Source organism: Lissotriton helveticus, chromosome 3_1 (assembly GCF_964261635.1).
Source record: "Lissotriton helveticus chromosome 3_1, aLisHel1.1, whole genome shotgun sequence".
Classification (NCBI taxonomy): domain Eukaryota; kingdom Metazoa; phylum Chordata; class Amphibia; order Caudata; family Salamandridae; genus Lissotriton; species Lissotriton helveticus.
In genome coordinates this window covers 1,912,301,508-1,912,327,988 of record NC_136061.1, presented here as the reverse complement: position 1 = coordinate 1,912,327,988, position 26,481 = coordinate 1,912,301,508, and the positions used below count along the sequence as shown (strand labels likewise).

The 26,481-nt window shown below is 46.7% G+C and overlaps 1 protein-coding gene across 5 annotated transcripts in view; it reads left to right on the top strand.

Annotated features, from left to right (window-relative positions):
• CARS1 (cysteinyl-tRNA synthetase 1) overlaps positions 1 to 26,481 on the top strand; it is a 406,480-nt gene that overhangs the window by 342,722 nt on the left and 37,277 nt on the right. For 4 of the 5 annotated variants that reach the window (XM_078682918.1, XM_078682921.1, XM_078682919.1 and 1 more), the window contains one exon: positions 23,654 to 23,713. In XM_078682918.1, the coding sequence (XP_078539044.1) occupies positions 23,654 to 23,713 (60 nt within the window). Of the gene's footprint in view, positions 1 to 23,651; positions 23,714 to 26,481 lie in introns of all 5 variants that reach the window. The other variant, XR_013608861.1, reaches the window with a different exon arrangement.

Genomic DNA, 26,481 nt, shown 5'->3' with positions numbered 1-26,481 from the left:
TAGGTAGCCCACCTGGCTCAGGCCCGGCAATATTCCAGCAGTCCCACAACATTCCTGTCCCACCGTGCACCAACAATGATCAATACAATGAGGTAGCAAAGTTCCCAGGTCCAATGCACGCTATTCGGGAGTACCAATCAGTTGGCAGTTACTACCAACCCGTCCAGGTAGGTCGCATGCAGGTAGGTGTAAGTTCTCCAGTATATGGGGTGCTGTCAATAATCAATATAGCATTCTAGTCTGCAGGATCGCAACAACTTTGCACGTACCCAAATCAACGCAGCAGTTGCGCCTCCAAGGGTGGCGAAATGCAGCTCCTCCCAAGTGTATGGCACACCAGGTGTATGTTAGCGCAATTCCCGTCGCATGTAGTCCTCACCTCGGGGTATGTATAGTACTAGGAGCAGGTGGGGGGGGGGTGCCCCGCGCAGTAGCAGATGGTGAATATTGCTCCCCAGCAACGTCTGTAGATCTGGACTCTCTCCGGCGTGCCCCGCTCCTCGCACCTCGCAGGCGAAAGGGCGGACTCGCCAGCCAGCAGCAAGGAGCCCAGCAGCCCCCACCAGCACCCGGCGTTAGCGCTCGGTCAGGCGTGCCCGGTTCACTTCTCCACGCATTGAGGGCAGGACAATTAGGGTCCTCCGGCGTCTCCGCAGTCAGTGGAGAACCAGCTCCCGAGATGTACGCCACACTCGATGTGTCCCAGCAGGGCACCGGCAACGCTCGGTGGGGATCACACTGCGCAAGGGTTCACAAGGACTGCACACAATTAGTACACAAGCGGGAAAGGGCTGCACCAGAACAAGGCACATATCTGCACACGGTGTATATCTCTGCTGCGAGGAAGGAGCACAAAGGCCGTCCCCCAGTGCCGCCGCTCTGTAGATCGCAGGAGATTTCGCGCCTTTCGGGGCCCAGTTGCCACCACCAAAGCCTCGGCCTCACGTTATCCGGCAAGCCGTCCAGCCGCTCAGCGTTCTCCAGCAGTCAGGTTCGCCGGGGACGGGAGAGCCTCCCACGGCCGCAGGCAGCAAGCAATCGACTCCAAAATTGAACCGGAGTCGCCGTGTAGCCCCCTCAGCAGATGGGAGCAATCTCGGCCCGATCGATCGCCGATATCAGGATAATTTTAGGATTGATATCGCCAGGATGTGGGAGCCTCACGGGAAGGCGTCCATTCACTAGTGCGCCACCTAGCGCCCCCCGGGTTTGTGAATTCAGTTTGTAAATACCAGCAATACAACCTAGTATGCACATTGATGGAACCTTCGGAGGAAATTAACCTCTTTTCACACTTATTAGCATAACTCTGCATGACTTTAGTCAGCGTCTCTCTCTAGACCTTACTCTTCACTTACTCTTCACTTGCCAACAGGTCTTGCCTGCCAGCCTTTTGGTTTTTCCAGTGAAGAAGCAGGGCAAAATCAAACACTTACCTAATAATCCCAAGCCCCGTGTATACAGTGACACCAACTTCTATTGCTGAACAAGAAATAAAAGGCATGGAATTGGGCAATGTGTGCGCTAGCAATGTGTGGATCCATTTTTCACTAAAAAGATTGACACTGGCTTTTACAACATTTCCAGAAGGTAAAGGACCGCTTTATATACCCACCAGATACTGCACAATATATTACCTTTCTCAAAAAACAAATCTTAACACTTTCATGGAATTTCTTTAACTCTTTAACTTATATTGTACAACTGCTCACCAACTTAACACTTACCAACAAAAGAATATTATTAACGACATAGGCGAAACCTAATGCATTTACCAGTCAACTAATCAATCAAGTGACTTGTAAAATGTGACTACTCACCCATAAGGGTTTCAAGGCCCGGGGCGGGGGAGAAATGCTGATCTGTCCCAGTAACTGTGGTTCAGTCGAAGAGCCAGGTCTTGTGGTCCTTCCTGAATTGGGGCAGTGACAGTGATTGCCTTAGGTGGTGAGGGAGGGTGTTCCAAGTCTTTGTGGTGAGGTAGTGGAAGGATCTTCTCTCGGCCTTGGTCTTGTGTGGGATGGTGGCCAGGGCCAGTTGGGCAGAGCGGATGTCTCTGGTGGGTGCGTGGAATGCGACGCCATGGTTAAGGTATGCCGGTCCTGCCTCATGTAGGACTTTGTAGGCGTGTGCGAGGAGCTTGAAGGTGATTCTTTTGTTGACTGGGAGCCAGTGGAGGTCTATCAGGTGACTGGTGATCTGGCTGCAGGGGGGATACTGAGAATGAGTCTGGTGGCGGTGTTCTACATGCGTCTTAATTTCTTGAGATGTTTCTGGGTGATGCCGGCATATAGTGCGTTGCCATAGTCAAATCTGCTACTGATTAGTATATGGGTGAGCGTCTTTCTGGGTTCGGTGGGTATCCTCTGGAAGACCTTTCGGAGCAGGCGTAGCATGTGGAAGCAGGATGATGAGGCAGCCTTGATCTGGCGAATCATGGGGAGCGAGGAGTCAAAGATGATGCTGAGATGTTGTGCGTGGTCTGTGGGTGTCCGGGGGCATCCAAGATCTCTGGGCCATCAGGAGTCATCCCAAGCGGAGGGGTTGTAGCCCAGGAAGAGGAATTCGGTCTCTCTGAGTTTAGCTTGAGGCAGCTGTCCTTCATCTAGCTGGTGACAGCCTTCATCCTGTTGTAGAAGTTGTTCTTAGCGACTGTGGGTTCGTTGGTGAGGGAGAGGATCATCTGAGTGTCGTCTGCGTAGGAGATGATATTGAGTCTGGGGTTCCTGACGATGGCTGCTAGTGGGTGCCATGTAGATGTTGAAGAGAGTGGGGCTCAGGGAGGAGGTCTGAGGCACTTCGCAGCTGGTGAGGAAGGAGTGGATCTATTCCAGGGCTTTTTTGTGTATGCCTTGCGCATAGGTTGCAGTGGGAGATGGTGTCGAAGGCGGCAGAGAAGTCCAGGAGGATGGGGGCTGCAGTTTCGCCTCGTTCGAGGAGGGTGCCGACCAGTGCTCTTTATGATCTGCACTTCTGCTGTTTTATGATTTTTACCCATTGATGATGGTCCAATTGTGAAATTTTAATAATGATGGACTATTATGCATGGTATGTTGTTTCTCTTTGCCTTTTATGGTCATACTGGCCGAAACAAGATCTTTTGAATTTGAATTTACAGGTGTAGCACTTGTTACCCCACATACGGATGGCATAACCTATACTGCCTTTGTGGACAAACTGTTCCCAAAATAGAAGGCCACTGAAAGGTCAATACTAAACACCAAGTGTAGGAAAGGTTCTCTTTTTGTATCATCACCCCTCCCTAGCCACCCACATTTTTGAGCTGATGCTTCTGGTTCTTCGACTCTGTAGTGTACTGGGTCCTGCTGTACAGGCCCCAGTGCATGTGCTCTGACCCCAACGATTGGCTAATACCCTATTGTCTTGTTTAACTTGCATATAAGTTCCTAATATATGGTACCAGAGGTACCCTTAGATTAGAAATGTCGCTAGTGGACTGCAGTATTTAATTGTGCCATTACTGCAACTAATTGTGACACCACTGCTGTAACAAGTTGAAAACATGACTCTAGGCCTGCCACTGCAGCCTAGCTGGGCTGCCTAATACCTGCCAACTTGACATGGCAAACTGAACCCTTTTGCTAGGTCAAAACCATGCACTTTTCACTGTACCACGGCCGATGGTCCCATTGGCTAATCCGGAGTTCTTCTAGCTATCGCGCTAATGGCTAAATTCCGTTTGGGACCATGAAACATATTACTACAAGGTATCAAATTATTCATTAGATTATACCTGACTCATTGCTTAGATTGGATTTAAGATAACGTTTACTTGAAAGGTGATGTTAGAAAGTCACAACATTTTTGCCGTTAACCTCCGGTAGCCTTTTCCGACTATTTTCAGAAGTTGTCACCCGAGACAACATGCTGCCTCCCTGCTAAGAATTGTGACGAGCTCCCAGGAACAGGTAACAATGCGATTTGCTGAAAGGTGGAGGTGTGACCTCCTCCAGCAGGATGACTACCAGACGGTGGTCACAGATGTCTCAATTAAGTAAATGGCGATCCTACCGTTGTTGGCCCCTCCCTTTGTGTAGGGGTGACAGGCTGGAATATCCTCCATAGGGTGAAAACCCCTTGTAGAACTGAGGAGTCACTCATTATGCTGGGTACATCCTAGGGGTCTACTAATGGCTCCTTACAGGGGAAGAAGGTTTGTACCATTTTGAATTTGGATGTGGAAGGTTATCCTTGGACTGTTTGGTGGCCAAACCACCAGGAAGTGATGCAAAAGAGGGAAGGATTGCCCCATTGGCTAATGAGTCCTCTCCCACAAACAAGAAGATGGCAGAAAACTGGCACCCCAGATGCACGGTCCTCAGATCACTACGGGGATGGCACAGAGATTGAAAAAAAGACTCTGCAGCTCCCTGGACCCCCCAAAGAGAGGCTGCACCAAAGACAGGACTGCATCCAAGAGACACGCAGAGAAGGCTGTGCCCACTTATGGAATAGAGTGCCACTTATGCCAGGACGGAAGAAGGGACTACAAGAGGTAGGTGGCTACTATGCTTCAGGGCTACAGAAAGCTAAAGAAACCCATACCCATATAGAGCCCAGCTGCCAGAAATGCCTGCCTGCCACTGGATGACTTTACCTACTGGAAAACCGTGTCTAGACCTTTTCGAGGTGTCCCCAAGCCCATTGGGCTCCTATTCGAAGTTTAAGTGGACTCAGTACCCCTAAATAAAAGGATTGACTTACCTGTAAGAGCCCCTGACCCAGCTGTAACCGGGAGACCAGCATACCAGTGACTAGACCTGCAATCGACTCCCCTGCTGCATCGTGGGACATACAGTCCTCCAGCCAGAGTGGACTCCTGAAGTTTGTTGACCCCAGGGTGGTTCTAGGGAAAATGTCAGTGTTTTAGAATCCTCTGCATCCCTTTTCCCAGCACCACGATGACTTCTTGGCTGGATTGCATTAATGGAGAAAAGTACACCAAGGATCCGAAAACTGCTGACTCTGTGGTCTCCCTTACCGCCTAACTACTTAACCCCTAAGGGGAAACGCAAGGAGATTGGGGTTTGTTGCAGCACTCTACAGCAGACAGAAAAATGAGGCAGGGTAAAGCCCTGGTGTAGTGATGAAGTACAGGAAGTAAAGTTCCAATGGTAGTTTATTTCCTAAAGTGCACAGACAGGGGTAATACGGTCCTTCCCAATGCCGCTCCAGTAAGCAACTGTCTTCCAGCGAAACCCCTGACATTCAGGAACATAGAACCCAATACAAGTAATAACGACCCCAAACCCAGAGCATACGCTCACTTATTACTGGTACGCGAGCCTACCACGAGCCCACACATCCCCCTTTCTTAAATACAAAACAGACAAAAAGAAAAATACATTAATAACCAACAAAACAAAATGCATTTTGCATAATTAACAAAATACAATTCCCATAATTTCCACGAAACACCCTCCTCCAATACATACAAATAAAGACTCCAAATTCCTATTTAAAACTTCGACAATAAAGTTTTTTAACCATAAAGGTGGTTTCTTAACATTTTTACCTACCTTACTCTCATCCACATTGCAATGAGACACCTCCATATTCTGAACTTTGCCAGCATTTTGCTCTGAGTCATCCATGTACCAGCATTGCATACACTCATAGAACCCTTTTCAACTTTAGTAGAAGAACCATAACCATTGATTCCAGCACTCCTAGTGTCACTAAACAAAGGAGGACCTGATTCAACCACCTTGTGTTTTTCAGCATTCTCCAAAATGTCATCCATCCCATCGTCCAAATTTTCACATTTCACCTTTCCCTCACATCATGCATCCATATTGTACAATGCCATATGACTGAGATTCCGTACTTTGCCATTACTTTAGTTAACAGCAGTGTGTAAAACCTAAACAACATCTTCAGGGTCATAAAATTTACTTTCTCCTTTTGCTATGAACTCAGGTTTCGGTATGCGTACCGTAGCTCTAATCTTGGCATTTACATGTGTAGTACTGTGCTTGAGATCTTAGTAGTCCTTGCTCTTTTCGTGGATATTGGCCATGGCATTTCTAACCATCTCTAGAGACCAGAGTTCAAAACATGAGTTAAATAACTAACCTGGATTGTACTTTGTTCTGGGGTTCATGTCTCTCATAATCAAAAATGGCGATAACCCGGTAGCTCCATATCTAGTAACTCTGTATGCCAATATTACCTTTAGCTTGGACTTCCCAATCTTTGTCACAGGCATGCTGGAGCCCAAAGAGACTCTCCAAGATGGTTGAGACTTTTTACATTGTAAACAACTAAGGAGTGGCTAAATAAGAAAAATAAATATATTTGTAAGAAATAAAAGGATTTTTTTGGTTATATTATTGTGGTTTTGTGCCCTATCTAATCAGTGAATCAGGAAAAGAAAAATGTTTCTCTTTTGAAGAAGGACCCTCACTCACCACTAGTTGGTGACATGCTTCATCATTGGGTCCCCGCTGGGGTGGCCGAATGCCTCCCCAGCGTGCTACAATGCCTGAATTACAGCGGAGCTGGATGGTGATGTGTGCAACAGTGTACAAACAAAATGTGTGGAATTTACTGTGAGTGCAATATTAAAAATACAAGTTGAAGCCTATACAAAATTATTTTTTTTTATTAAAGGCCAACCTGTAATAGATTAAAAACAAAGTGAGCGGACAAAGCTAGGTTCTATTTAGGAAACCTGTGTCCTATAAATAAAACAAGTGGTCAACATGTTTCTGCTGTTCAATTTGCAATTTTAGCTCAGCATTCGTCAGGACCTAAGAAAATAGAGGATAGTCCTCCGGTGGTATGCGCACGCTAAGGCGCACCCTCCCGTGAGGCTCAAGGTGTAAAAAATACAAATATTGTATGTTACTCACGGTTAGTACCCGTGGAAGCTCACTGCAATTCACAGGAGCTAAAAAACCTGTAGAAAAGAAACAGAACATAGACAGGACATAAAGTTACACACATTTTCAATAGTCAAGAATTAGTCAGTAATGAAGCATGATATTTTTTGTCAAATATTCATGATACCTCTATTTCTATTATTTTTACCATTGAAAAACATATCTCTATCTATAACAGAGTAGACAGAAAGAAGGCGGTTTGCCCTGCCATAGATCATTTATCAACCATGGGTCGCAAAAGTCGCTAAATTCAAAGCACTTAATGAACATTGGCAGGGAATGGCAGGAATTCCCTGCTTGACACAGCATCTATTCAGCCAACTGTGTTAAATAAAATCAAAGTAGCAATAGTGATTCGTATCAGGATGGATTCCTTATTGGTGCGTTAGTAGAATGCCAGGGAAAATCCCTCTCTAGGATTCAGTGGTATTGGAAATAGAACAAGGGACTTACATTTCAAGAGAACATTACTCTCCCCTTGGGTCGAGACAAAGCGGGAAATCTTCACGCAGTCCCGATCTTAAAAAGAGGCAGGAGAGAATAGCGTTATCCCTCATGCTGTAAGTGTTCCCATTAAATCACCGCTTGTCTCGATCTATGATTATCTCGTCACTTACTTCAGTAACCGCGACTCCCCGCATGGTACCTACATTCGTGGTCGTTGTCCGCCCCAAAGTGAAAGGCACCATCCATGATCATAGCTTATAGTCCCTCCCCGAGCGTACCGATCACGTGCACAACGTGGTCGTACGTAGCCAAGGACCGGCTATTTCTTAAAGGGGAAGTGTGTGAATTGGTATTCTCATTGCAGGGTTCGAAACTGCAGTTCGGTACATACGAAGTAAATATTCGAGTGATGTTAAAATTCAGAAAAAAGCCTTATAATGTAAAGCAACAAAAGGAATACTCAGTTTTATAAAGAGCTGACCAGTAGGCGTACCAAGTAATTTCAGGAGCGGACATCGCTCATCAAAATTTTTTTTTTAATTAAATGAGCGATTTTAAATTGGCTAGATATCAAAAGCATCAGGAGTGTCCAGTGTAGCGTAATGGCATACATCAAAGTAAGGGTAGTGTTTAGTAAAGTCGTGTTGACAAATCGACATTCTATTATCTTTTACAATCTTTTAAAAAATGCCATAATATTGGTGGGCAAGCAATGAATTACTCATTCATTAACAGTGAACAAAAAATGAGCAAAATTGAGTAAAAAATGCATAAAAAATGCATAAAGAATGCAGTCAGTGAAAGCCAACCGAAGATTAAGCTGTCAGAAAGGGTTGCTCTCATGACCCATGAGCTATGTGCCCTGGTTAGCAACGCCTAACAGTGCCCCAAGGGATTTCATCGTTAAGCCCATTCTTATCTGTGGCTTTCACTTTCGGGCGGACAACGACCACGAATGTAGGTACCATGCGGGGAGTCACGGTTACTGAAGTAAGTGACGAGATAATCATAGATCCAGACAAGCAGTGATTTAATGGGAACACTTACCGCATGAGGGATAACGCTATTCTCTCCTGCCTCTTTTTAAGATCGGGACTGCGTGAAGATTTCCCGCTTTGTCTCGACCCAAGGGGAGAGTAATGTTCTCTTGAAATGTAAGTCCCTTGTTCTATTTACAATACCACTGAATCCTAGAGAGGGATTTTCCCTGGCATTCTACTAACGCACCAATAAGGAATCCATCCTGATACGAATCACTATTGCTACTTTGATTTTAATTAACACAGTTGGCTGAATAGATGCTGTGTCAAGCAGGGAATTCCTGCCATTCCCTGCCAATGTTCATTAAGTGCTTTGAATTTAGCGACTTTTGCGACCCATGGTTGATAAATGATCTATGGCAGGGCAAACCGCCTTCTTTCTGTCTACTCTGTTACAGATAGAGATATGTTTTTCAATGGTAAAAATAATAGAAATAGAGGTATCATGAATATTTGACAAAAAAAATCATGCTTCATTACTGACTAATTCTTGACTATTGAAAATATGTGTCACTTTATGTCCTGTCTATGTTCTGTTTCTTTTCTACAGGATTTTTAGCTCCTGTGAATTGCAGTGAGCTTCCACGGGTACTAACCGTGAGTAACATACAATATTTGTATTTTTTACACCTTGAGCCTCACGGGAGGGTGCACCTTAGCGCGCGCATACCACCGGAGGACTATCCTCTATTTTCTTAGGTCCTGACGAATGCTGAGCTAAAATTGCAAATTGAACAGCAGAAACATGTTGACCACTTGTTTTATTTATAGGACACAGGTTTCCTAAATAGAACCTAGCTTTGTCCGCTCACTTTGTTTTTAATCTATTACAGGTTGGCCTTTAATAAAAAAAAAATTGTATAGGCTTCAACTTGTATTTTTAATATTGCACTCACAGTAAATTCCACACATTTTGTTTGTACACTGTTGCACACATCACCATCCAGCTCTGCTGTAATTCAGGCGTTGTAGCACGCTGGGGAGGCATTCGGCCACCCCAGCGGGGACCCAATGATGAAGCATGTCACCAACTAGTGGTGAGTGAGGGTCCTTCTTCAAAAGAGAAAGATTTTTCTTTTCCTGATTCACTGATTAGATAGGGCACAAAACCACAATAATATAACCAAAAAAATCCTTTTATTTCTTACAAATATATTTATTTTTCTTATTTAGCCACTCCTTAGTTGTTTACAATATATTGATAGGGGCACAGGAGTGCTTGCTCATGCCCTTCCTCTCTTGTTGTTAATTCTATACCTGAAACTTTTTACACACCCCACTTACAAATGTCGCCATGGGGAATCCTTAAGGCTCCGTAAAGGTCAATGGACCCTTTCCACCGTTTGGATAATTAGAGCGTAATAGAGAAAGTCATTAAAGCATCATGGATGTTTATAATTTGCAATGAGTTCAATGACAAGGGGTTAAGATAGTTGTAAAGTCTTTATTTTATTTTTAAGGTTAGAGTCTCGAATATCTTTATTCAGTTTAGTATTTCACAGACATAAAAGAAGAGGTTAGGGCGTGGCCAAGATGGCGGAGTGAACGGACGTGTTCTGCCGGAGCTCCTGCGCCCGCCAAGGCCCTAAGCCCTAATTGCAGCTTCTCTCCCCCCTAGCCGAGCCTGGTGGCCGGGTGTGGGCGAGGAGATCCCCAGGTGCAGCAGAGCGAAGCTCCGGTCCCTTAGGGAGCCGCAGCGCAGACAGCGGAGGTCTCGGCCGCTTGCACGCGCAGCGGTGGCGACGAAGCAGCCCGCATTGAGGGCCCACCTGAGGCGGCGCCGGCCCGGAGGGCGAAGTGACGGACCTCCGCACTGCAGAGAAACGGGCCCGGAGGGGAACGGCCACGAGTTGGTGGCTTTTGCTGCGCCGGCCCCCGGAACTAGTGGTGCCCGACGTCTGGAATCGCGGAGGACCCCGGCTCCCCCCCGGAACTACGCGAGGCCGCGGCTGCGGCCCAGCGAGAGACGAACAGAGGCCCGGAACACCGTCGGCGCGAGGTGCAGGAGAGCCGGGCGCTCGCAGGAGAGTGGTCGGCGGACCGGCACCGGGAGCGCGCGGGGCGGCACTCTGGTAAGAAGAAGTGCCCTGGCCCCGTTCCCGCCCCCAAATCTACCTGAGGCCGCGGCTGTGGCCTAGTCGGCGGTGGTCCGGAGCCAGGACCGGACGGAGATAGAGCACGGCCCGGAGCGGACTTCTTGGGACTCGGGGCTTGGGCAAGGGCCGGACGGCTGACTCGACAGGCCGCGAAGGGGGACACTTGCACGGAGACGGAGCGGGGCCCTGGCTCCGGGCCGCCATGACCGGAGGTGGAGAGGGAGAGACCGGGTGAGCGAGAGTGGGTGTCCGGAGGAGTGAGGACTCGTGGTGCACCTCGCAAGGGTGACCCTGCGATTTTCGCGACACCTACCCCCTAGGGCCCGGCTGGAGGGACGGATTGAGGCCCGGAACACAGTGGCTGGACAGCACTGAGACGCCGTTGTCGAGACAGGCGCGGGAGGGGCGCAGACTGCCCCGGTGCATCACGGAGTGACTGTGACCGATACCGAGGATTGAGGGGCGGTAGTAAGCCGCGACGCCGGCCAAGAGCGGGACACCGGTCGAGGGGCCCCCCCCCCCCTCTACGCCACGGACTCGACACCAGAGGTGAGGAGTGAGCTGGGTGTGTGTACCGCAGCGCCAGGCCCCCGTGGGAGCCCCGGGTTGCCCGGAGGAGGTTGGGAGTCTGAGACATTTCATACCATAGAGGCAGGGGAACCGGAGCAACGCCTGTCACCGGCTGGGACGGCAGTAGGGCAACCTGGGAAAAGCGCCGAGCGCCATTGAGTTCTTCCTGAGTGGCCGGCAGCCGGGGGCCTGAACGTGGGTCGCTGGACTTGTCGAGGTACGACCCGCATAGCGCAGGCTCTCGAGGGTGCAGGCCGAAGATACGGGCCTACCCCGAGGTAACAGATCAGCTGGGGACTGCCAGAGCTCACACGTGCACTGCGGCGCAGGGGAGAAGATGGCCGGGCAGAAAGGCGGCAAAGGAGGCAATCGGACGCTCGCAGACATGCTCAATAAACCAGCCAGCAAAGGGGACAAGCCCCCGACTCAGTCAGGAGGTGCAAGCGGATCGCAAGGAGGGAACAGCGGTGAGCCACCGGTCACCAGATCCTTTTTGGAGTCCTTGTTTGGGACCTTGCGGGACGACTTTCTAGAATTGAAGAAGGAAGTGGCCGGTGAAGTACGAGAACTGCGCAGGGAGGTGGACGGTCTTGGGGAGAGGGTGGAAGCGGTTGAGACCTCCACGCAAAGGCAGGACGATGAGATAACACACTTGCAGCAGGAGGTCCTCCGCCTCAGGGACCAACACATTGACCTACAACTGCATAACGAGGATCTGGAAAACAGGGCAAGGCGGAACAACATACGAGTCCGGGGGGTGCCGTCCACGGAAGAGGCTTCTGGCATTGTGGTCTATCTGCAAGAACTGTTCCGCACTGTCCTCGGCGAGCCTGCGGACTTCCCTATCAGGATTGACAGGGCTCACAGAGTGGGCCCGCGACGACGGGCGAATGGCCCTCCACCGGACATACTGGCTTTTCTTCCTGACTTCCCGCTGAAAGAGAGGATCATGTATGAAGCGCGGAAGAAGCAAACGATAGCATTCAGAGATCACCAGGTGGCACTTTTCCAAGACCTGGCTGCAACAACGCTCCAAAAACGCAGGGCGTTCAAGATAGCAACTGACTTCCTAAGACAGCACGACACGCCCTACTCGTGGGGGCACCCCTTCCGCCTCATTTTCCGTTGGAATGACGAGTTGCACCAGCTGAGGTCTCTTCAAGATGTCTGCGAGGTCCTAGGAATCACGGCAGAAGAAGAGGAGTCGTCCACGCCCCGACGACGGAGAGCTTCAACTGACGGTGGCTGGCGGAGAGTCTCGAGACACAGGCCGCAGAGAGCCACGCAGAGACCGGACTCGCCGACAGTGAGATCTGGCATGGCGGACGCACTTCGAACTGCTACTGAGACCTCGATGATCGAAGGAGAAGTAGCGCTGACGGCCTAACAGGTCTCCGGGGGGAGATTGACAGTGCATTACTGTTAATGCGGGCTTGGGGTGGAGGTGGGTGCGGGAATGCGAAGGCAGGATGCGGGTGGCTGATCGCCCATGAAGGTACCTCACCACAGACCTGTCCGTACGGGGCAGGCCTGGGACTCTTTGGACTACGAACTGTTGGGAGGGGATGGGTTGGGAGGCTCAAGTTGGGGGAAGGGGGAAGGGGAGGCAGGGGTTTGGGAGTTGGAGTTCGGGGGTCTGGGGATCCGGGAGGGGGGAGTTAGGGGCGACTCAGTCCGGTGTCGGTGTTATGTGTGTTCAGCTGACCCGGACCTTACGGGCCGATTCATGGCCGGGATTGGCGCTGGCCGCCTTCGCCTGCTTAGTGCTGAAAGGTTACATTGATCTGGTATGGCGGGCTTGAAAGTGGTGACTTTGAATGTGAAAGGCCTAAACAACCCCACGAAGCGAAGGGCAATTCTCTCCCTATTAGAAGCCTCGCAGGCGGACATCTGTCTGTTACAAGAAACGCACTTGTTGGTGGGTGATTGCCATAGAATGCGGTCCCGTGCCTTCCCCACTCAGTTTTTTTCTTCCCACTCCACTAAAACGGCGGGAGTTGCTATATTGGTATCTAAATCCTTTAGGGGTGAGGCGCTGCACAAATTAGCTGAACAGAAGGGGAGACTGCTGGTGTACAGATTCAAGCTGGGGCCCCTACATCTCACGGTGGGGTCGGTTTACTGCCCAAACGAGCGTCAGGAACACTTCCTCCACACCGCGCTGATAGATTTCACTGCATCCCCTGATCGACATCTCATTCTGGGGGGGGACCTCAACATGGTGTTAGACTCCTCACTAGACAGATCTGCACAGCGCTTTCCACAGACTGGGGAATTCTCGGACACTATGAAAACGCATTTGGCCGACCTCGACCTGCACGACCTATGGAGAGGGCTCCACCCCACAGTTAGGGACTACTCATACTTCTCACACGCGCACAAAACGTATGCAAGGCTGGATTACTTGCTGGTCTCGGGCCCGGTTAGGGACATGGCCACTGCCTCGGAGGTCGGGGTCATCTCCCTCTCGGACCACGCTCCGGTCTCGGGTACCTTTCTACCCCCATCGGTCCCTGTTCAACGCGGAGTCTGGCGCCTGCGAGACGCCCTTTTACACAAAAAACCTGTGGTGCAGCGTGTTACCGAGGCTGTGCATGACTTTCAGTTGCACAACGCTAACTCTGACACCACCCTGGCGACCCAGTGGGGGGCTCTTAAGTCGGTCCTACGGGGGGAATTCATATCAATATCGGCAGCCGAGAACAGGGAAAGGAAAATTAAACGGGAAGAACTCACACAAAATGTCAGGGAACTGGAACAGGTGCATCGGCGCACGGGGGCTCCCAGAATCTGGAAACAGCTGAAAGCGGCGAGGAAGCTCCTGTCGTCTCTAGATCTGGACAGGGCTGAGTATGCGGCACTCCGCTTGAAACACGCTTTTTACACAGGAGGGGATCGCTGTGGCCGGTTATTGGCGGCTAAGCTTAGAGTTGCACACCAGTGTCGTCGGGTCAAGAAACTCGCGGTGCCTGATGGGCGCATGGTTACGGACGACGCCGATATAGCTGAGGCGTTCCGGCAGTTCTACTCCGAGCTCTACGCGGAGGACGGGGCGGCTACTGGGGACCCAGATGACTACCTGGACTCGGTGACTCTTCCGTCCCTAGATCGTATTCAGACTGACTACTTGGACCGAGAGATTAGGATGGAGGAGGTTATCTCGGCGATCGCCAGGCTGAAACTCGGGAAGGCTCCGGGACCGGATGGTTACACCACCCTCTTTTATAAAACGTTTTGCACCGTCCTAGCTCCGATATTGGCCAAATTGTTTAACTCCTTTCGCTGTCCCGGCGCTATCCCGTCGGATCTTCTGCATGCCACAGTTTCGGTCATACCCAAACCCGGGAAGGACAGGGCTCAGTGTGGCTCGTACAGACCGATCTCCCTCCTAAACGTGGACCTGAAGATCTACACTGGGATCTTGGCTGCGAGATTGGCGCAATATCTCCCTGGACTAGTTGAAGCGGACCAGTCAGGCTTTATACCTGGCAGGCAAACGGTAGACAATACCAAACGGTTGGTGCACGTACTGGAAAAGGCCTCCCGGATCCCGGGGGAAAGGATGCTCCTCTCAGTCGACGCCGAGAAAGCGTTTGACCGGGTGCACTGGCCGTATCTGGAACGGGTGATGGCTCGAATGGGCATAGGGGAGAAATTTAGGTGCATGGTCTTTAATTGTTATAAATTCCCGTCGGCGGCAGTACGAGTCAACGGCTGTGGCTCAAGGCGTTTTAAGATCGAGCGCGGCACGAGACAGGGGTGTCCGTTGTCCCCTTTACTTTTTGCCCTCTACATGGAGCCCTTTGCCCAGAGAGTGAGACAAAATGCAGATGCCACGGGAGTGCGGATGGGGGGTTATACCCACACAGTGAGCTTGTACGCAGACGATGTCATTTTTGCGCTAGAAGATCCGCGGAGGTCCTTGCCCGCATGTATGGAGGAGCTAAGGGCTTTTGCGACTACGGCCGGGTTCAGGATGAACATGGGGAAATCCACAGCGTTGGATCTCTCCCTGACACCCGGGACGAGACTCGATTTGCAGAGGCGTTACCCGCTGAGGTGGTCACGGGACCATGTGCCTTATCTGGGCATCCTACTGGCCCCCACACTGTCGGCGACGGTAGCGGCTAATTATGAGGCGTTAGGCGGGAAAGTGAAAGAGGAGCTGGGGAGGTGGAGTAAGGGGACGATATCATGGCTAGGCAGGATAGCAGCGCTGAAGATGACCGTGCTACCACAGATCCTATATCTCTTCCGAGCACTTCCGCTACAGCCCCCTAAGGGCTGGATGCGGATGATGCAGACAGCCCTATCCCAATTTGTCTGGCAAGGCCGGGTGCCTCGGATGAAGAGAACACTGACGACCCTGGCGCCGGAGGCAGGTGGACTGGGTGTCCCTGACCTTCACAAGTACTTCCAGGCGTCCCAACTGAGATACTTGGTGGAGTGGAGCAGATGGGAGTCGGACAAGCACTGGCTTTTCCAAGATCAGGCGGTGGCGGGCCGTCCGCTGCAGGAGCTGCCGTTCCTGCGTAGACAACACAGACCCCCGAACCTTTACGCCTCATGTGTTACTAGGGTTCCGCTGCGGGTGTGGGACGCTACCTGCGAACGGTTCGAACTAACCACATTCCCCTCCCCGTTTACCCCTATTGTGGATAACCCAGACTTCACGCCAGGGGTGGAACCGGGTGCTTTTGCGCGTTGGCGGGAGAACGGCTGCAGGGCGCTTTTTCATGTGTACGGGGAAGGCGGAGTCCTCCCCTTTGAGGCCCTTAAGGAGAGTTACCAGCTGCTCGAGGCGGATAGGATGCGATACTGGCAGGTTAGACACTGGGCACTGCACCCTCAAGTACGGGACGCGGCAGATAGAAAGCTGCTCCCTTATGAGCGTTGGTTGGCGACGCGCACTTCAGACGCGAAACTCATATCGGATCTATACAAAATGCTGCAGCCTCCGTCCACACATATCTATAACCCCGGGAGGGAGAGGTGGAACAGGGAACTTGGAAGAACGCTAAGCCACAAAGAATGGGAGCAGATCTCATACAGAGCGCGACATTCTGCATATCATGTGGGGCTTACGGAAACATTCACGAAGGTTTCGACGTACTGGTACCGCACTCCTGAACGCTTGCACGAAATGCACAGGCCCATAGACAATACATGTTGGCGCGCTTGCGGGCACATTGGGACTTTAACACATATCCTATGGGACTGCCCACTACTACAGGACTATTGGAGGGAGGTGCTCGATGAAATTGATAAATGTTTTGGCATCGAATTACCTCGCCTCCCGGCCTATACCTTACTGGGCCTACCTAACGCCTTAATGTTTCCGTTGAAATCCCGGAGAGGGAGACACATAGCCATTGCCTTGGGCTCTGCCGTGCAGAACATTCTAATACACTGGCGCACCTCCACGATCCCCTCGATCACGGGCTGGTTGCACAGGCTGTGGCATGTCCTAGGTATGGAAAAAATTTCACTTACACTAGCTGGGGAGGTCGACCAATTCACTGAGCTGTGGCAACCATTCCATACTTTATTGGCTACTGAATTCAGGGAGCTTACATGCCCCAGGTATCTGAGACTCCTTAGGCTTACACCACCGATCACCTGAATAGATAGGGGGAAGGTAGAGGGATAGGCCAGTGGGTTGGATGCGTGAAGAGAGAAGGCTTGTGAGTGTCCGTGACCCTTTCTTGCGCGGCACCGGACTGAGAGTTGGGGGGAGGGGGGGAAGGGCGGGTCGGGGGGGTTGTTGGGGAAGTTTATTAAGTTTTTAGTGAAGTACGGAGAGCTTGGTCTTTGCTTCCCGGTCGACGTTCGACCGCAATGCTTGAGGATGACACATGTAACCGCTCTTGCTTGATTTAGACTATTGGACCACGACGGTGGCGGTGAATTTTGAAGTCTGTATTGGCAGTTAATTTGCTCTCTGGGAATTGTTTATTATTGCCCGACCTCTTTCATGCTTTCCAATGCTATGTCTCTGTACTTCCTCAATAAAAATACTTAAACCTAAAAGAAGAGGTTAGAAATCAGCAATAAAGACATGTGTTCCATAAAGAAACCCAGTAAATAGGCTAAGGGACCTATTCTGAATGAGAACCCATAAAGAGTTCAATTGGAAAAGACCAGACAATGAGGAATGAACTTCTCATGAAGAGTAGTTCTGGAAAACTCAGCTAATTTTCCTACAATTGCAGTAGCAACTGTATTTGGAATAGCGATCTGTGCAGTAGCAGCAATCATAAATAAGTAAAGGCAAATCACCTCAAGAATATCTAATAGGAATCAACTCTCCATAAAGTACAGTCTCGGGCAGAGCAGAAATTCAGCAGCTGGACCACCCTAATAAAGGTAATGTAGATGTGTGTGTAACTAGCAAGGAACAGTTTTCTCATACAAGTATCTGTTTTTTGAAGACGTCTTCACTCTATGTCCAATCAGGACAGTTCGTAAGGTGGAGTTGTAAGTCATACGATGCATCTTCTTCCGGTTCCCACAGCCTGCGCTCTTATCATCCGGATTGATAGTTTTATAGCATAATTGTTACATGAGGAAAGATTCCTATGAGAACCCTCTTGCCTAGCTAAAAGCTAGAGATACCCTATAAGTTCCAACGTATAGACAAAGGCTAGTCAGCAAATATGAAGACCTATATCAAGTTATTTGGAAGCATTATTTATAAGTCTATGTCACCATTTGTTCTTTACAATTTCAATAAGTCTGTTATTCTAGTGGATTGATCTAACACGGGATGAGGAACTAAATGAACATGATATTAAAGTCAGCATATTTCTAGAATGACATCAATGCTAGGCAGTTGCACAGAATACTTTCCTATAAGCATAAGTCGAAAAGGAAAGCTTTGGGGTTAGTCACTGCAAAGGCTAAAGTAAAGTTGCTTAGTGCAAAATGTTTGGAAAAAAAAGCAATTATAAATGATGCATTTGTAATAACATCTTTCAATTCTACATTTGTTATAATGCAATATATTTTTATTTATTTATTTGTTCTACAAAGGCGCACTTACACATTTTTTGTGAGTCATTTCTAAAACAAGCATTTTGTAGCATTAAACATGTTCTAAAATACAATTCGAACATAATAAAATATGTTGATTTCTAAATATGTGGTCATTTATCCCAGGCACAAGCGATTGGATTACCCCCTTAATGACACGATTGAATCTCTCAACCGTGCCATTGCCACATGGGTTATAAAGTGATGTGGTTTTTAACTAGACTCAAATTCTGCTGATTCCCTTGAAGACTAAACACATGGTCCAGAAGCAACAAAACAGCACTAGTGCCTGCTTTCTGCCCCACTTTGACTACTTGCCATCTTGAGAAAAGATCAAGTTACTACTACGATGTACTTTTGTGATAGGCCAATCAATCCCATGATGTCAATGGTAATGGACTCTAATGGATTTTTTGTGAAATTGCCCTCACTTTGGGAGGTCTAAGAGTCTGTAAGGACATGTCTTCTCTGGAGCAATACAAACACTCCCTCACCATGGACTCAACAGCTGAATCTACTTCTGGTAACCAGAATAATTTCTTGACCACAGATTTAGTGCGTCCAATGCAAAAATGGCCCTTGTCACATAATTGCTAGATTTTAGTATGTAAGCCCGAAGGAGGAATAATTCTTTCTCCTCTTAACATCTTGCAACCACCAACCGGTAGCTCTGACCGAATTTCCCCAAATGGTCTGACTCTAATAGACAAATCCATTTTTTGGGCTAGTGACTGCCAACAAATCCTGTAAGAGGGGTTTCCTCTTTATACTCCTTCTCCCAATCCTCCTTTCTCACTGTGGGATAACCCTCATCATGAATCAGTGCAGTCTGGCAATCATTCTACTTGTCATCCTCACATCCTCCAGTGGTGTAGGTGTACGAAATAGAGAGTCTGCCATTACGTTGATTTTACCAGGCCTATGCACAATCCTATGCATAAAATCCTGGAGATTCAGGGCAATTCTGGCTGATGCACTTGCAGTCCATTCAATGGTTAGCAATATAAAGGTTTATGACTACTCTAGATCATAATTGGTCTCCCTCAACCAAATGTCCAAAATGTTCTAATAGCCAGGCGCATGATAATGCTTCTTTTTCTTTTGTTGGGTCCTTTTCTTCAGTGGGAGATAAGGATCTGAATGCAAAAACTATTACATGTTCCACACCTTGTTTATCCATTTGGAACAGCATGGGACCCAACCTCCTGTTACTTGCATCAGTAGCAATAATACAATTGATCATAAGGTCAAAGTTGTGTAACTTCGTAGCACTGAAAATGGCATCCTTAATGATTTTAAAGTCATTCTCACACTGTTGTGACCATAAAGATTTACACTGATGTTTCAAAAGCTGTCTGATATAGTAACATTTCTCTGCAAATTTGGATATAAATTTGGCACAGTATTCTGCTAACCCAAGAAAAGATCTTGCGTCATCCTTAGAACTGAGAGTAGCAGCGTTTCTGATGGCTTGAACCAATGATATTTCAGGTTGAACTCCTGACTCGTCAATTACGTGACCTAAATACGTAACACTCATTTTTGCAGGACTTGGGTTTGAGTCTCGGCAGACGCTCAACATCCTGTGATTCCAGACAAAACACTTAATCTCCCTGTGCCTAACAAAATGAATGCGTCCGTCTGTAACGGAGCTAGTGCTCATGTAAAGCACTCTGATACCTTCGGGTCGAGTTTGCGCTATATAAAACCTTTTTTTTTAAAAAACATTTGCTAGCCAGTATTGATAGAGCTTTCATTAATTTAGCATCATGTTCCTCCTTACTCCTCCCAAAAATCAAGATATTGTCTTGGAAGAACACCAGACACTGTAAAACGACTGTAGCGAACTCCCCAAACACTTACCATACAAGGTACGGTTCTGCAGCCTTTGTAGCGTTTAAAACAGAATTTCTACAGAAAATTTGCATAAAAGTCCACAGCAGTCCAAAGCTGGGAATACTCAGATGCAGGCAATGGGTCCGGTAGCACTTTAGGATCCTTATCGCCAAATTGTAGTGATGAAGTACAGGAAGTAAAGTTCAAATGGTACTTTATTTCCTATAGTGCATCGGCAGGGCTAATACGGTCCTTCCCAGTGCAGCGCCAGTAAGCAACTGCCTTCCAGCGAACTCCCCTGACATTCAGGAACATAGAACCCAATACAAGTAATAACGACCCCTAGGCCAGAGCTCAAGCTCATGCATTATTGCTAGGCAGGTCTACCACGAGCCCACAATAACAGGATATAGCCCAAGCAGGCATATTGCATCAGATTTCTTCTCCTTAGTGCTCCCAGACTTTTCTTCCCCTTCTTTTAAACGACAGGCCAGACGGGGAGTAGTCTACCCACGCAGCAATGATATTCAGGTAGAGCTCTGTTTCAAGTACAATCCAAGTAGCGATTCAAAACAATGGCAGTAGTGATCCTTCAAAACTGCACTGGTCAATATCCCAAAATTCCTATTTACTATGTGCCTACTCCTATAGTTTCGACTGCCTACAAAGCTCAACAATAAGCCAAAACTCTTTTTGGTAGGAGGGCAACATACTATCTTTTCATTTATTCATATATTCATGATTTTTTAATGTAGCTGTAATCACTTTAGATCCGAATTTCATAAGTACAGTCTTTCCTTCTTTTGGAAATTATTGGTCAAGTATTAGATTTTTTTTTAAATTGGTCTTTATTATAATCCAATTTTCAATCATTTTTTGGCAGAACCAGCCAGCGTGTTTCACCCTTGTTGGGACTTCATTAGGGCCTAGAACAATTACATACACACATAATCAGTACTAAAATATGTTAAAAACATTTTGTTCTTCCTCTTTTCACTTTTTACAATCTGGTGGCATTTTTTTAACAAATATTTTTACTATCATTTTTTATAAAATTCAGCACGGGTATGTGTTTTATACACATGCCTTGACCTCAATCCGAACTTTCTCAGTTTAACATGTTCAAACTGTACTCTTGACAAATGTTGGTGTGTCAATCTAATTACGTTCACTTCCTAAACCAAAGGTTTCCGTATGATTTTAGTGATTACAGCTACATAATCCGTGCTTTTTCTGTAATATCATCAATTCGGTTATCAGCAATTTAAATTTATTAAAAACACTGTTAATAAGAATATCAACAACATTTACAAACAAGGTGATCAAGTTTATTCACCAGCTATTCTTCTCAACTCACCGTCCATATGAACCTGACAAAATGTTTCCTAATAATCTTCAATCATTGCTGCCAGGCCAGGAAGTAAGTTATGCAATCTTCCCCCCGCCATATTTTCCCTCAATGGTTACTCAACATAACCTCTAAATCATAGTTTTGATAAACTCACATAGTTGCAATGTTTTTTCTTTCTCTCTATTTGTCTCCTAATACCTTCAGAGGAACTTGTTCCACAACCCTCATCATAGTTCCACTCAATCGTACTATGCACACACACTCGGTGTTCCTTTCTTTTAGAGGGGTGTGGGCGCCAACTTCTGTGTTCCAATCTCCTCGCACATGTACCAGAGCACAATACATTATTAAATTAAAACTGTAATTCTCCATCTCTCATCATGGCTCCACTCGATCGTACTTAAGACACACACCGTGCTCCCTTCCTTTTACGGTGTGTGAGGGACCCAACTCCTGTGCTGTAACCCCCCATGCTCATGCCCTCACGCTCAGCCACCATTATTTGATTAAAACTTTGTAAAGCCCCTGCACTCCACCTCAAACACGTCACCTTTACCAATAGATCTTCAGGCATGAATCCCTCGGACAAGAACCGCTTACTGTCAGTAAGTTTACTTGTCAGGAAAACGCAAGTTCCTGCTTCAGATTCAAAGCAATCTTACTCCCAGCCGCTATAAAATTTAAATACTTCCACATGCATTCAGGCACAGCCATCATTATTTTAGTTAAACTTTTTAAAGTACCTGCACTCCACTTCAGTCAAGTCACCTTAACACAGTCCCATCTTCTGACTTGGAGCCCACTAAGAAGACCCTCTTACCGTAATTAGATTTACACACCAACATTTGTCAAGAGTACAGTTTGAACATGTTAAACTGAGCAGATTCGGAATGAGATATAATAAAAAAATGTTTTTATATTTGCAAACAAATTGTAAAATGAGAAAAAAGGAAGTGCAAAATGTTTTTAACATATTTTAGTACTGATTATGTATGTATGTAATTGTTCTAGGCCCTGATGAAGTCCCTACAACGAATGAAACGCGTTGGCTGGGTCTGCCAAAAATAATTGGAAAACTGGCTCATAAAGAACATTTTTTTTAAAATTTCAACACTTGGAGAATAATTCCCAACAGAAGTAAAGACTGTACTTATGAACTTTGTATCTAAAGAGATTACAACGATATACAAAAATCATGGATATATGAATAAATGAACAGATAGTATGTTGCCCTCCTACCAAAAAGAGTTACAGTCCAAGTACTGTCTGGTAGAGTCGAAACAGGTACAATGAGAGGAGAAGAACTGCAAGGAGTAGGTGTGGTGCGAGGCGAGCCCCACTGGGATCGCCAGCTGACCCTTCCCAAACCATAGGCACGGCCCTCACAGCAGCTAGCAAAATACACAAGATTATGGACGGAATGTTGCACAATGGCAAAACATTCATACCAGTCAAAGATCTGGGTTTAAACCATCGTTATTTTGCTCACCAAGCCACCCCAGTTCAGACATGGCCATATGCAAATCAGTCTTGACCCTGTGCCTCATGGGAACAGTCCAGACCGAACTGCCAAGCCATGTCTTCCCTGGACCAGAATCAAGCATCCTAGGACCAGTTTCTGGCTATCAGCCTTCATCAGCCAGGATATCCCAAGGCTATTCTTCATGACCAAAGATGCAAGGGTTCCCTGGTCCCACTCTTAATTTTAGTACATATAATAATAAATATATACAGCATCCATTGGTGTCATAATCTTGATAGAGATCAACTACAAGCGAAAGAAAAAGGCATGGTTCTACCTCCCCCTTTTTTTTTTCTTTTTTTAAGTATTTGGAAGGTAGTCAGGGCTGCAACTGCTTAAAGTTGAAGTAATTTGTTGTGGAACGGCCTGGGCCATACAGGAGAACTCCTCTGGCTGCAACCATCCTCTACTCTCCCAGTGATCAGAATTCACCTGAGGTTCCGATTCTGGAATGGATGACAACTCCAGCACAGAGTAATAACATAGTACAAATATAATAATCACGTCAGTGCAATAGAACCGGATTGCAAAAAAATCATTAAAAGGGAATACAGTTTATGATCTATGTATACACTTTTATCACATTCCTAGCACAGTGATGGTGATGTCAAACCTGAAATGGAGCATATTGTTCCTACTTGTTCAACATTAGTTTCATAATGGATGCTGGTTTGAGATTGCTTCACTTTAGTGGTGATGCATTTGTCTTCTGTAAGCCAAACCACAGGTATATAGATGTTATTGGCACATGAGGGTAACCACTGTTAATCTCTGAGTACTATTTCATTACGAGAACAAGCAGTTGAGAGCAGTGTTTCCCTTGCATACTTGTAATTGCTGATTTTTTTTGTCAGATTGAGGAAGAGAAAAAACGAAAGAAGGAGGAATCTGCCAGGAAAAAACAAGAGCAGGAGGTAATTACTATACGTTTTTTTGTACCATACACTTGAGTGGAGCTATAAATGTTATTAAATATATTTTTGCTCTGTTTAAATTAAGATATTTTACATCATGTGATAGTTATCTTTAAGTAAAACGTGCACAAGAAAAAGATTATTGAAGAATTTAAAGTGATAAGTAAAATAATTGTTTTGTCATAATAATAGTGTCTTATTGATTGATTAACAATGACGAGAACTTCCTGCGCAAAAGACTCATTTTCTATTCCGTAGATTCATATTCTGCAGGAATATTTCCATACGTCAAAAAGATTCTCTAGGGAAAAAAAATATTAAAAAGATGTTTCTCTCTACAGGGATTATTAGTGGCTACATTTTAAGGGAACATGATGCTACAGGTTGTAAAGAAAAAGGCCTAGGCTGTGTTTTAATATCATGTTTATGTTCTCAGTGAGGAATCTGTGGAACAGACTGCTGTTTTCAGACTTAGTTAAACTCAGCATTTCAAAGTTTTGACAGTTTTGTTTAATTTGTTATGGTCCATTAAGGGTAATTTTTATGTCTTGTCTGTTGTTGAGACCTATTCTGGATAATAATGCTACTAGGGTCAGCCAACTGCTTACCATTGGTTGGCTTTCTTCTCAATCTCATTTGCTTGCTTCTTATTTGATGACTTCCTTTCCTCTTCTTGTATTTGTCCCTCCCCTTGAGCATAACTTCTTTACCATCCTTTTGAATGGATGAATTATATCCTTCCACTGGTCACTGTCAAGGAAAATGTTTTTAATTTTCCATTTAGCACTTCCATGCGAGTGCATGTTTTTTTCTTGCTCTCATCCAGGGAACTGCGTACATCCTCATATAACTGTGCTCTCTGTTGAAATTTCGTATGTTACTTTCTCCCCTCCCACTCAGCTTTTTTTGTAATTTTTTTGTTTCCCCCGTTATGCACCAACCATGTTCACTCTTTCTCTTGTCACTTAGGAGCGCTTTATTTCCCCCACCCCCTTCTAATGTTGCTCCTCTGACCTCCCCACACCCGTTGTGTCATTTGGAGGGGTTGACAACTACAATTTTTTGCTCTTTTTTTAACACGTCCCCACGCTTTGCTGTCATTTGATAGTATTTGTGACCAGCAAGGGCATCAACTAGATAAAAAAATATATATGGTTGTTCCCCAACACCTTGCTTCAATCCAAATCTTTGGTGAACGTCCCTCTAAACTGTGGCTGGAATGGTATCAGAGGGGCTTTCAAATGCTCTTAAATCAGTTGTACTCCAGCTGTAGTCGCCAGACTTCAGTCACTTTGCTCACTTTGTTGCTTCTGACAGATTGCCAAGAGATCACTGGCTCTCACACAATCTTTCTTTCATTATAGATCACTCTCAATCTCCACTCGTTTTGCTTCATGCACTAGATCTATTCAAAATACAGGCATCCTAGCAGCACTCGTAACACACTGAATGGGCATCTACTCAACACTTTCTCTTCGATAGCAGAGCTCATCATATGTTAAATCATCGTGGCTGTTTCCAAGCAATTCGTATGTATATCCAGGTCCTGTGTGAGAGTTTTCCAAGTGTTTCATATGCCAGTTCATCTTCCACCTCCAGGAGCTTGACACCTATCTTCAAAACTAATTTTACACAAGTACATGGTTCTGCAGATGGTGCCCACGTAGCCCATCACTGGAAACTGGTCAGCATTTACTACTAATTTGTCCTGTCGAAAGACAGAACGCAGTGCCCTAATCCACTAAAGAAAACCGTAGTTCAGCCCTCACAAATAGTAATTGGGCTGTAATCTATCGCATAGTAAGTAAATGTACATTTAGTATAGGCCCGCAAACTAAGTGACTTATATCGGCATTCCTTGGTGGCAATATGCAACCTTCTGCTAAATATATATTTATTGGCTACTGCTTACAGGAGAAATCATGAAACAATTGGAAGTATTTTAGATCTAACAGGCTGCCACCAGATTCAGCTCAAGGCATACTCCATCTGTAACCGTGGAGAAAGCCATGCCACCATCTAAGTGGCTTAGCAACTTAACTGGTGGCAAAAGTCGTCGTTCATTTGGCCACTGTCTGCAGATTCTTCTCCTCCAATTGATCTGGGAAATTTGCAATAGTTCTTCTGTACCGACAAGTGGCAGCGCAACACCAAGTGTGCGCCAACACCTCCCCGTCACAGAACCATCCATATATGGTGCCACCAATCACTTTGACATCAGCTGCCTTTTCCTCCATCCTTCGAGGTAGAGCTGACGTGCTCTTTTAACATTTTCTGTTTTCTTTTGTTCTAAAAAATATTTGCAGTGCTGTAAAACCTGTTTGTGGCTGTTTGAGCTCCTTACAGTCCCCCACCACCCTTCTGTCTTCCTTATTTGGTTAGTCTCCATGGACCATGTTTGGTCCACACACTGTGGTGGACGGAAGGTGAATTTCAGTGGCCCATGAAGATCAACTAGAGCACTGCGGGTCCAGCTCTTACTCTGGATCCAGCTCTGAAGGTAATTTGAGGACTCTTCCCCTTTGTCGATGTCACCTTCCCTCTCAGAGGTTGAGAAGTGTTTGTCGAGTCTAACATTGCTCTTGACCGCGAGGAACGTCAGCTGATCGTCGGTCACCATTGACTCTGACCGGTATATCATCTTCTGACTTGACTGCTGCCTAGTTGGAAAGAACTGGTACTTGCTCTGTTCCAGTGCTGTGTCCAGTGTTGGCAGGTCTGCTCTGCCACCTGGTGCTGAACCTAAGTGGCGGCATTCACCAGGCTAA